The sequence below is a fragment of the Berghia stephanieae genome, chromosome 1, assembly GCF_034508935.2.
Source record: "Berghia stephanieae isolate SIO BIC M18660-M18661 chromosome 1, UCSD_Bste_1.3, whole genome shotgun sequence".
NCBI lineage: Eukaryota > Metazoa > Mollusca > Gastropoda > Nudibranchia > Aeolidiidae > Berghia > Berghia stephanieae.
The window spans coordinates 46,421,261-46,434,182 of record NC_088360.1 but is presented as its reverse complement, the minus strand read 5'-3'; the positions used below and the strand labels follow the sequence as shown (position 1 = coordinate 46,434,182).

General features: G+C 36.9%; 1 protein-coding gene across 4 annotated transcripts in view; it reads right to left on the bottom strand.

Moving 5' to 3' along the window:
• Nucleotides 1-12,922, bottom strand: part of LOC144976187 (uncharacterized) — a 58,272-nt gene that overhangs the window by 20,362 nt on the left and 24,988 nt on the right. For all 4 annotated transcript variants that reach the window (XM_078920368.1, XM_078920374.1, XM_078920388.1 and 1 more), the window contains exons 8-11: nucleotides 12,562-12,638; nucleotides 11,321-11,555; nucleotides 4,695-4,834; nucleotides 2,401-2,572 (exon numbers count right to left, since the gene is read on the bottom strand). In XM_078920368.1, coding sequence (XP_078776494.1) covers nucleotides 2,401-2,572; nucleotides 4,695-4,834; nucleotides 11,321-11,555; nucleotides 12,562-12,638 — 624 coding nt within the window. The remainder of the gene's footprint in view (nucleotides 1-2,400; nucleotides 2,573-4,694; nucleotides 4,835-11,320; nucleotides 11,556-12,561; nucleotides 12,639-12,922) is intronic.

Here is a 12,922-nt window from a genome sequence, read left to right as displayed (position 1 = left end):
TGGTTCCAAATGGGGTGTCATATATGGCTTTGATTTGTTTGAGGATTTTGTTGAACGAATTTTATAGCTTTTTTGGATTGATTCTATTTACCTTATTTCAGAGGTGTGATCGAGATCCCGTGCCTTACCACTTTACTCGAGTGTTGGCTAACATAAACGTTATAGCATTTCTCTGTTATGGTTACTTTGTAGCCGAAGATGTTTCTTCTCAAGAATCCCAGGGTGGAGTTTGCCTTCCTGCATATGTTTGCAATCTGGTCTTTCCAGGTCAGGCGATTGTTTATCGTTACTCCGAGATATTTTGCTTTGGTGACTTCTTCTAGTGAGTTGTGGTATATTGTGAATTATATTCCTTTTGTTGGTAATTTTCTGGAATCAAGGTCCCGATGAAGAATTTATGAGTCTCTCTTATGCCATATTGCTCTGTACAAAAGGCTGTCATCCGCAAATAGTCTCAGTTGAGTTCCTAGCGTCAATCTTTCAGGCATTGATGCAGATAAGGAACAAGAGGGACCCAGTACGGTACTTAGGGGCACACCTGTAGTACTGGAGCTGACTCTGACATTGCTCTTTCAGTTGTTTACGATTAGTGAGAAAATCCATTATCCAGTCGTGTGTGTTACTCATGATTCCATATCTCCGCAGTTTTATAGCCAGAGTATGGTTATTGACTTTATCAAATGATTTACTGAAGTCTAATAATGTAGCATCTGTTTGGAGTTGTTTATTCATGTTTTCTGTTAGGTTGTTGTAAGTTGTTATTCGTTGCGTGTCACAAAATCTCTCCTTTCTGGAACCATGCTATATATAAAAAACATTCACGTATAGAACAGATCAAAGAGAGAGAGAGAGAGAGAGAGAGAGAGAGAGTCCATAAATTGTTTGAATTAATCAAGATGTATAGCACAGAATGTTGTGAAAGAGGTTGCACCCAATCGTATGTCAGGTTCAGAGACAGAATCCAGCCGGTCCTACCAGGCCTCAACAGCTAACCTCAGGAAAGGAAACATTTTTAGCCATCAATAAGACAACATATGGTTTTCTTGAACACACTGTCATTGAAAAAGCTGACAACGAGATATTGGCTTTATCTTGCGCCGTTAAAATAATTCAAAGAGATCAGGATAAACTAGAAAAGGCTGCTGTTGCATTCTCTCAAGTCTCCCAAGAAAAATGTGTTCTAGGGTCATTTGTCTAATAAATATGATTTTTGTTGGATCCTAATCATCGAAAAATGTTAATATTAGTCACCAAGAAAGTCTTTCATTCTCGAAATTAATAGTTACCAGCATCACCATAATCACTACCACTATCACCACCACCACCTCATCAATACCATATTCATCATCATCATCATCATCATAATCATCATCATCGCTACCACGATCACCACCACATCATCATCCCCATCACCATTATCAATACTACTATCTCCATAATCACCTCATCACCATCATCATCATCTTCATCACTACCACTACCACCACCATCATCCTGATCATCATCTTCATCATCGTCTTCGTCATCATCATCATCATCACTACCAAGATCAGCACCATCACCACCTCATCAACACCATCATCATCATCACTATCATCACTACTATTATCACCACAATCACCTCATCATCATCATCATTATCGCCAACATCATCTTCACCACGATGACGACCAACACAACACAAGTAAAACTGACACCAGCACCATCTCCTCCTCTCCCACTACCCCCCTTCCAGTCCTCATAATAAAGCTATACTACCGGCCCAAACGGATCCTATATCACATAAAGTCACATTTTTAACAATTATAATTATTTAAACCAAAATAATCAACCACTTGCACGGGCTAAAAATAATATCATTTTAAAGCGCCGAATTGACAACACATATTTCATGGATTACGCCCCTTTGTTTTAATATAGCTCATATAGGCGGATTTTCATCTCCCTATTTTACACTGTTAGAGGAATTTCTCAATGTGGTTCTATATCAACATCGATTAATAGTGGTCTCAAGTTACTTTGTACCAAATTTGGTGCTTTCATCACTAATTTGCACAATTTTACCCTAATTCCCCTAGCTATTCTGGGTATTTGTATTCGAGGGTGGAGAGAGTTGTTGAATGTAGCAGCCATTGTTGGTGTTAAGGCTGAAGAATTTTGATAATCTTCACTTGAAGGTGTCTAAATCTGTTGTATTAATTGTCCGTGAGAAACAGGCAAAATATTGGCAATCACAATGATCAAAAGTGGGTTATAAGACGCAATACCAGAAAATGAAAATATTCTATACAAAAAAGTAAGAATTTTTTTTTTTAATGACTGATCATAAAAAGGATTATTAATATAAGGAATCACAATGTTAATTCATCTCTATCAAATGTGTAATATGAGTTTCCCCACCATTATCATGGTAACACCTCTGCCAGTGAATTCCACTCCGCTTTGTGCGAGTCCCATCAGTCCTTGAAAATGCCACACCATACATTTTATGTTTGACTTCTAGGAAGTCAGAGGTGGGGATAGATAGTGAATTATCCCCCTTTTTGACTGGTTCCTTCCACTCCAAAGAATTCTGCATGTAAAAAGACATCATGTCGTTTAGTCAATAAATTGATACAGTAAAAAGATTTATTTTAAAAAGCATGACCACATGTTGATGATTCAAAAATCACAGCTCAGGCCATTGCCATTATTAGGCTGAACAGGCAGTAATCAATAAACAATAAGATGTATTGAACATCTTTTGTAATCTTTTTTTTTTTTTGCAACAAACTACATCAAACTTTTTATTTCCCCTATTATACAGCCACATTTTTTAAATCTAAACATTTCTGTTATCAGCAATTTATCTAATTTACAAAATTATCCAAATTACAGAATCACCAATCGAAATGAGGAATCGGAAAATAACTCAGAAATCAAAGTAACACATGCCTGGCGCACTTCACAAAATAACCAACAAAACAGGTTATTCATCACTGGTCGGAAATTAAGGAAAAAAGGAAGCAGCCACATTTTATTTTGTAAAATCAGTGCATCCTTCAAAAATCAATATAAGCCATTAAAATAAAGGTCAACAAATGAAAACACAAAGGAGCAATTGGGCACCAATCAGAATGATTGATGATGTACTGATATAATTGAAAGACGTATCATCAGTCTTGACCTCTACGTTTCAAAAGGGACAATGTCATTTAGCCTCTTGACTAGATTTCCCAGTCCATTGCAGGTTGTAACTTGTTGTCGAGGAGATGAGGCCCTTTCATCCGGCCCTTGGAAGCATGCATGAAGACTGCATATGGCTTATTGTGCCGAAAGGCACACTCTGGATTCAATCTTCATTTATGAATTATGTATAGGGGGGGAAAAATAGGACTTTGTTACAATGTCAATAGATGCCAGATATTGATATATCTGAACTGCACTGTTTTGGGCTTTTTTTGTTGTTGTTTGTTTTGGTTTACCATTTTGCTCAAATTTTTTTTTTTAGTTTTTAATTTCTTTAACAAAAAGATAAGCCAAAAGTGTTCATATTCTGTGCTGCAGACACTCACAATTTGTAGAAAAACATGCACATTACATACACATTAAACAACCAATGAAAAGTGCAAGCGTTTGTATTGACTGTACATTCATTTATGATGAGTTGCGTTAAGTTGATTGTTGTCTAACAGAGTGGATGATTTCCAGGCTGAGAGCTAGGATCATGGGAGCAAAAACTCTACATTTTATATTGACCCACACCTGCCACTTATCACAAGCAATTACAAAAAGTTTGTTTCTTATTTTCGCTTTTATTAATAAAAATTTCAAGATAATATCAATAAAAAAATTTTTTTAATTCGTGAGGATTGTTCCTTTAAAATACTTTAGAATTGGTGCGGTAAATCTCAATTTGGTCTTATGACCATGGTCATTCTGATAATGTTTCCATTGTATTTGAATCTAAATAAAAATTTCTGAATCATAGAGTACAAATAAAAAGAAAAACTAATCTGTCACCAGTGATGTCTCGGAAATTCAGATGTTTGAAGATTATGCATTTGAATGATTACAAGAGAGAAAAAAATTCTATTAAGACCACATTACCAAGACAATACTTAGGAAATCTGTGTAAGAGATTTGTAAATCGGGGAAATAGGAATTTATTTTTAAACATGATATTTTATGGTGGAACTGAACAAAAAGTCCAAAATCTTGATAACACGATTGTGACATACCAATATAATGAGGGACTCTTATCAATACAACAAGACCACATTTCTTCATCATAGTTTCTTATGAATAACTAGGTTGGACTCGCACTGTTCCTTGATTACATTTTCATTGTTTACGATGATGTAACATGGCCTCAAACATATCAGCTAATAATGTGAATAAACATAATGTGCTGGAATTTTTATTGTCATGTGGGTCATGACATTTTTGGGGGGTCCCAAATAGCTCAGTTGCTAGAAAACCTGCATCACACAGAGGGATGCAATTGATCCTGGATAAAGTGGATGTTTTCTGACCCTCCTATCCACCCATCAGTTACTGAAAAGCTGGTTAGAACTGGTGGAAAGTAGGGTAGCAAGCAAGTAAACTCTGGCTCCATAGGCCTAATGGATCTGAAGGACTATCTTCTTTCATGACGCTTTTTCCTTTGATGATGACACCAAGAATTCACCAATTTGTCAAAGAGTTCTACCTACCAAACAAGAAGCGGGCTGAGATCCTTCCTGACACAAGAAAACAGTTACTTGGACATTGACATCGTGTGGCTGCCATGTTATGACAGTCACTTTTTTGGAGTCATCATACTCCACCTTAATGTTCTCAGGACCTTTCAAAACTGTAGTGTGGAGAGAAAATATAAGAATGTGACAGTAATAGTGACGAAAAAAAAGATGGTAATGAGAATATTTTCTCTGTTGATAAATAACTAGGTAGGTTATCTGTCTCAGAAAATGTGATATAAGGATAAAGAATGAACTACTTGCACTTGGGAACACGATGGACAGGTGAATTGCACTTAGTCTCTAAGACTCGGGCTCAGGACAAACTGCTGGCATCTCATTTTTTTTCCTGAACGAGAACATAAGCCTAAATTGCTCACTCTGAGGAGATGTCTTTTTGCTGACACTGAGTTATTTCAGCCTATTCTCAAAATAGCCCAGAAAGAAAAATGTTCCCTCATGATGGAAAAAAAAAAATATCTATCAATACTAAAGGTATGGGTTATAGAGGGAAAATTCACCAAAGTTGCCATTGTAATATTCATGGATAAATTTGGGTGCCAGTGCTACAAGGTCTTTGAAGGAAAATGAAAAAACCTACAACTTCGAAATGTAACAATAAGCTAACTTTTTTGTTTGTTTGTTTGTTTGTTGCTTTAGGTCTCTTCCAACACAATTGAGGTTATATGAGAGACCGCTGAAACAAAAAAACAAGCAATCTAACAAAAATAGTACAAATGTAAATCAAAATCATAACCTAAAGATATCATAAGCTAAATTATAAATAACCAAGAACAAACAGGCAGAAGATTTACAGAAAAAAAAATATCCCCTGTCAAAAATACAATCACAAACCAAAGAAGCAGGATAGGCTAGTAAAGAGAAGAAGAAACGACATCACTATCGGATCGTACACCCATGCGAACATCATAGGTATATGATTCAAGGGTGATGCTCCCATCCAACCACCCGCTAAGCTAACTTTGTTATCAAATCTACAATTATTGGTGGCTCAAAAACATTATTTAACCCAGTTAATTTACCAAAAAAGCAACTATTTGTCTATCATAACAGCAAGAAGATCAAGGCAAGCATACAGCAAGTAGACTCACCACAGGATAGAGCAAACCAATATGATTTGCAATTGTCACTATACAGTATCAGCACTATGAGCGTAAACTATTGACACCACAGGTTTAGCACGTGTGAGTGCCAACCCTTATATGTAATATGAATGTAAGTAAAAGTCATTAACAACAATGTCACAATCACAATAACAACAACAACAACAACAACGAAAACAAAAAAACAAAAACAACTGGCAATGAACACCACACAATTTCAAATTTTTATGAACCATCTTATGTAAACATAAACGTAACAGTGTTATTTCATTAACCTACATCTCTCAAAAATCACAGCCATCAAACCACAGTTCAATCTCATTCAAACTATAAGATAATGTCATCTGTTTCATTTTAAATTTCTTGCAGCTTAGGCTTCTTGGAAAAAAAAGCGCCAATCGTAGCTATTTATTTTGGTGGTGATAATAGTACTGACTAATAAATTATATATATATATATATATATATATATATATATATATAATTATATATTATATAATATATATATATTTATATACATGAAAAAAAGGAGAGATAGCGGGGGAGAGACAGAGAGATAGAGAGAGAGAGAGAGAGAGAGAGAGAGAGAGAGAGAGAGAGAGAGAGAGAGAGAGAGAGAGAGAGAGAGAGAGAGAGAGAGAGAGAGAGAGCGAGCGTGGAATATATATATATATACGAAACAAAACAAGACTACGAAATGGCACTCAAACAGAACGGACACACCTCAACACTGAAATACAAAAATTTAACACACGCCACAACACCAAAACAAAACAGAAAAAGGAATATAATATGGTTCAACCCGCCGTTCAACAACGCAATCACTTCAAATATCGGCAAGCAGTTCCTTGCACTCATCGATAAACACTTCCCGAAGAACCACCGTCTGCACAAAATAATCAACAGAAACAACGTCAAGATAAGCTACAGCTGTGCACAAAACATGAAACAGATCATTACCAACCACAACAGACAAATCATATCCGAACCCAACAACACCAATACAAATAAAGACAACTGTAACTGCAGAAAGAAAGACAATTGCCCTCTTAAAGGAAACTGCCAAAAAAGCGCCATAGTCTACAAAGCCACCACAACACTGATAACACCGCAGCACAATACATCGGCAGCACAGAACCCCCATTCAAAACACGATACAACAATCACAAAGCCTCCATAACACATGAAAGCAAAGCAAAAAGCACCAAATTAGCAATGCACTATTGGGAACAAATAAACACAAAAAAAAACACCAACAATAACCTGGGAGGTCGTCAGGCAAAGCAGCCCCTACAGATGCGGTGCTAGAAAATGCAATTTATGCCTGACAGAGAAACTGGAGATTTTATTACACAACTACAGAAACAATAGCACCTTAAACAAAAGATCTGAACTGATGACAATGTGCAGACACTCTAACAAATTCAAGCTCAAAACGCAAAAGGCCAAATAACCCTCCCCCCCCCCCCCCCCCCCCGACCCCATTATACCCCTCCTCCCCCTCTTCCCTCCCCCCCCCCCCCCCGCAACCACATTCCACAACACTATCACACACACATGTACACACAACACACCTACACACACATACACACACACACACACACACACTCATAATATAAACATGAGAGCACATCACAATACACATCAACACTAATCACCACTACACAACGAAACAACTTTAGTTTGGAGTAAGAACTTTTCTACGGACATTACAATGGATTACGCCGACTGAAGAAGTGTAAAAAACACAGAAACGAGTCGTCTCAGCCAAAAAAATGTGAGTGAAAATTTGCATTATATATATATATATATTGAGAGAGAGAGAGAGAGAGAGAGAGAGAGAGAGAGAGAGAGAGAGAGAGAGAGAGAGAGAGAGAGAAAGAGGAGAGAGAGAGAGAGAGAGAGAGAGAGAGAGAGAGAAAGAGAGAGAGAGAGAGAGAGAATAGATAGATACATACATAGAGAGGGCTACTCTTTCAGAATAGTTTATGAATTGATCTTATGAATTCTACATCCGAGAGAGACAGAGAGAGAGAGAGAGAGAGAGATAGATAGAGAGAGAGAGAGAGAGAGAGAGAGAGAAAAGGTAGATAGATAGATAGATAGATAGATAGATAGATAGATAGATAGATAGATAGATAGATAGATAGACATAGATAGATAGATAGATAGAGAGGACTACTCTTTCAGAATAGTTTATGAATTGATCTTATGAATTCTACATCAGAGAGAGAGTGAGAGAGAGAGAGAGGGAGAGAGGAGAGAGGGGAGAGAGAGGAGAGAGAAGAGAAGAGAAAGAGAGAGAGAGAGAGAGAGAGAGAGAGAGAGAGAGAGAGAGAGATTACTCTACCAGAATAGTTTATGAGGGGGAAAAAAAAGAAAGAAAAAAAAAAAAACAACAGAAAGAAGAAAATCGCAATGGAAAGAGAGGGAGAAATTATAAAGCTGATAGGCACCTCATTTGTACCATCCACTTCTCTTTCAGCCTTCAACTAAGGTGGCGTTTTTATGCACCTCCGTTGGAGGTGTACAAAAATGCACCATTTTTATGCACCTCCTTTGGAGGTGTACAAAAACGCACCGTTTTTATGAAAATGTAGCTGCATACGTCCATGTGGTTTAAATAGTTTTAGATTGTAGTTTAGCACGCTGCTTAGTGATTACCGATGTACGTTTATACAATGACAAAAAATTAAAGAATAATAACAATAATTTAAAAAATCAAAAGTAAAAAGAAACATGGCACACAAATACTGATCTCAAATAAATAAATAATTTTAGAAAATTAAAATCGAAGTTTTTTAAAAACATGATAAAAAGTTTTTGAAAAAAAAAAAAAAAAAAAAAGCAAGAAAAAAAGCAAACAAAAGTAAAGTAAATTTAAAAAAACAAAAACAAAATGTCTACAATGGGAATCGAACCCGGTACTTTCACGGTTAGAGTCTGACAGCTTGTCCGCTGCGCTACGGAGCCACCTGACCATTCATCACAATTAATAAGGTCTTTCTAAAACATTATTTTACCTTCAATGCAACTTCTATTTTCTGGTTTTATATTTCGATTTTTTAAATTATTATTATTATTATTATATAATAATTTATTGACAAAAACATGCTACAGATGTCACAATATAACTTTCGCCATGTCAAAATACAGAAACACAATATCGCTGATGAAATTGGGTGGGATGCGCATGCGTGACAGAGGTGTATAAAAATGATCCGTTAAGATACACCGTCAGCGGAGGTGCATAAAAACACTACGTTCAACTAATCAAAGACCACCACTGATCTTGTGTCACTTTTGACATCTGGCACCACTCTGTCTTAGCTTACGTCATAAAAATGGGAGTGTCACCAAAATTCAAGTTACTGACCACAGGTGTCAAAATATGGCATAAGATGTAACAGTGATTCTGTGAGCTTTCAAAAACTTCTAAAAGTAATGAAAATGTGTTTTCATTGAAACATTTCCACAAGTTAATATCGTATCACGCGGGAAAAGCTTTCCAGTCAATGTGATTCCACGGTCCCTCTGACCCTGACTAGGTCAGACATGCAATGCTTGTTGACTGGCAACAAAGGATTACCTGACGTGACAAGCTAATTGACTCAGCACTCACTGTCTGCATCACAAGGTGTGAGATGTGATCGCAGTCCACTCGATGCCGTGTGTTTGTTTACATTGTCTGACCTCTCGATTGCAATTGTCTACCTCTACATTGTTTTCATCTACTCAGGGTTCCTACAGCAATTCCAGTTTGAAATTCAAGGAGTTTACAAGGTGATTTCTTTCTAAATTCAAGGATTAAAACCAATAATTATCCCTTCAACGCTTAAGATTTTCCACAAGTGGGGACAACTAAACTCCTTAACGGCTGCTTCCACAGCAGTGTACAGGCCTCATGTTCACTTTTCTTCATCTTAGCTGAAGATATCGATGCATTCAATTGAACAACAAATTTCATGGTATTCAAATACTCTGCCTTTGTTGCCATTTGTTTTTCAAGATCTAAAATGGCGATGTGGTGGTTGTAGTAGTGGTATAAGGGATGGTGATGGGGTGGTGGTGTAGTAGTGGTGGAGGGATGGTAATGTGGTGGTGGTTGTTGTAGTAGTAGTGGAGGTAGGGAATGTGATGTGGTAGTGGTTACTGTAGTGTATTAGGGATTGCGATGGGGTGGTGGTGTAGTAGTGGTGGTGGTAGGGATGGTGATGTGGTAGTGGTTGTTGTTGTAGTAGTAGTATTGGTAGGATGGTGATGTGGTAGTGTTGTAGTAGTGGTTGTATTAGTAGTTGTGGTGGTAGGAATGGTGATGTGGTAATTGTAATAGTGGTGGTAGAGATGATGATGTTGTTGTAGTAGTTGTGGTAGTGGTTGTTGTAGTAGTAGTAGTAGTAGTGGTAGATATGGTGGTTATTGTAGCAGTGGTGGTAGGGATGGTTATGCGGTGGTTGTTGTAGTAGCAGTGGTAGGGATGGTGATGTGGTGGTTGTTGTAGTAGGGATGTTGATGGGGTGGTTGTTGTATAGTGGTGATAGGTATGGTGATGTGGTGGTGGTTGTAGAAGTGGTGGCAGGGATGGTGATGTGGCTGTTGTAGAAGTGGTGGTGATAGGGATGGTGATGTGGTCGTGGTTGTAGTAGTGGTGGTAGGGATGGTGATGTGGTTGGTGTAGAAGAATGGTGATAGGGATGGTGATGTGGTTATTATAATAATGGCGTTAGGAATAGTGATGAGGTGGTTGTTGTCGTAGTGGTTGGGATGGCGATGTCGTGGTAGTAGTAGTGGTGGTAGGGATGGTGATGTGTTGTAGTAGTGGCAGGGGTGATGATGTGGTAGTTGTAGTAGTGGTAGGGATGATGATGTGGTTGTAGTAGTAGTGGTGTTAGGGATGGGGATGTGGTAATGGCTGTTGTGGAACAGTAGTAAACTGAGATAGGAAGGTCCTACATGAATGGCACATGAAAGCTAGCGCTTAGATGCTATTTTTAGCTTTTCCGCTTAATCACACACTCCTCTTAATTGACACATTAACCCGAACTCCCGAGGGTGTTCGATTCAGCACAGTAGACTGTATATACAAACCCCATATATATATATATATATATGGGGTTTTGTTTTGTTCTCTTTCTTTCTTTCTTTTTTTTTGTTTGTTTTATTTTGTTTTTTGCCCAACAACCGACAGCAATTTCCTATATAATTCACAAAACATTTAGTATTGCTTGAAAAGCCACCCAGGATCTGCTTTTTGATGATAAAAGGACAACAGTATATTGGCCATGGGAAATGAGAGGTGAAAAAAGGAGAGAAAGACAGGAAAAAAAACAAAACAAGTAATAGTACTAAACAAAAATAGCTTACAAAACAGATGAAATAAAGTTTTTCCATTTAACAACAAATTGCTATGGGTTTCAAAACTGTGATAAATGTGCCACTTCAAAATAAAAATGTGGAAAAAACAAATATTAAGTCTTACTGTCATCCTTTTTGGGTATTTTTATTACTGTGCTATTGCCTGCCCGGCCCTTTGTATTTGCAGCCACAACACGGAGATCAACATCATCCTCAGCCCTAACAGTAACCATGGTTTGCATTGATGTCCAATCGAGCTCTAAACTGTCTTTCCAGCCTTCGGATGATACACTGCGTTCTTGGAGAATATACTTTCTACTTCCATTTGGTGGAAAATTCCAATCCCAATTCGATATGAGCTGAAATTGAATTGAGAAAGGAATGAATTGATGAATAATAAGGACATACAAAAATCTAGGGGAGATTTACAGGGTTAGCCACATTACTCAAGAGACAATAATCACATAACAGAATATTCAGTGGGATCAAAGTAAATACAACTCTCATATCAGAGAAAAAAAAAAAAAATGACATGCATAGAATTTATGAACTAGGTGGAGGAATAACATTCAAAATATTTTCAAGTACCCTAATCCTAAATCTTAAAACCTCATCAGGTACCTAAACTACTTGACTTAGTGATGAAGGGGCATTGTGACACAGCGGTATGGTCCTTGCCTTACAATCAGGAGATACTGAGTTTAATGCAAAATCACCATATGAAAATTTACTTCTGAGGGATGAAAAGGTTTACCAAAAAAAGTTATTTCTTCCTCAGCCTGTCATTAAAAGATAAAATGTTGAATTTCTACAACTGAAAATCCTGACAAACAGAGGTGTTGGAAAAAATCTCAAGATATCAGATTATTTACAGACTTGTTCTTTAATCAAAGGAGTCCAGGTGATCTGATTGGAAAACATTTGACAAATGTACAATGTTCAAATTATTATTTTTCTACTGATCCCTCTGTACATACAGGTCTTTTAACTGAGGCTCGCAGAGACCAGTAAAGACCTGTACTTCATATTGCCATCATAATCATTGTTATTATCATTATTATTATTATTATTATTATTATTATTATTATTATTATTATCAATATTAACATCGTCGGAATTAACACGTGATTCGAGAAATTGTTTATTTTTTTATGCAACTCGCATAGAGGTCGATATGACCAAGTTGATGGCAAGGGGCAGAGTGACTCTATATCTATTTTATCAAATGGCAGCGTGGAAGCATGTTTTCACAAAGATCACTTAAGGGACATATCAAAGCTGTTAATAAAGAAAGAAAGACAAATAGGTAGCTGGAGATACAAAAAGAAACAAAAAGAACCCTTAACTAAACAAAAAACAACTGACCTGCCAGTATACCATGACAGATGATGCGTTCAGCTTAGAGAAGGCATTTGGTGTTGTCTTGGGAGATATTGCTGGAACTGGAGGGAAAAAAGGGATTCATTTCAACCACATTAAAATGACAACTCTAAATGATGTCAATTTGGAAAAGATAAATTATAGTAAAGATAGATAAAAGAAAAATTATATATCTGTTCATATTGCACTTAATTCTGCCAAAGTAATAGCTAAGAACATGAATACATGAACTGTGCTATGGATCTTCAGATTTCTAACTGTAAGACCTCAGCAAGTAAACATAAGACACCAAAACAACAAAATGTGCAAAATCATCAGGCACATAAACTAACACAAGGCCACCACA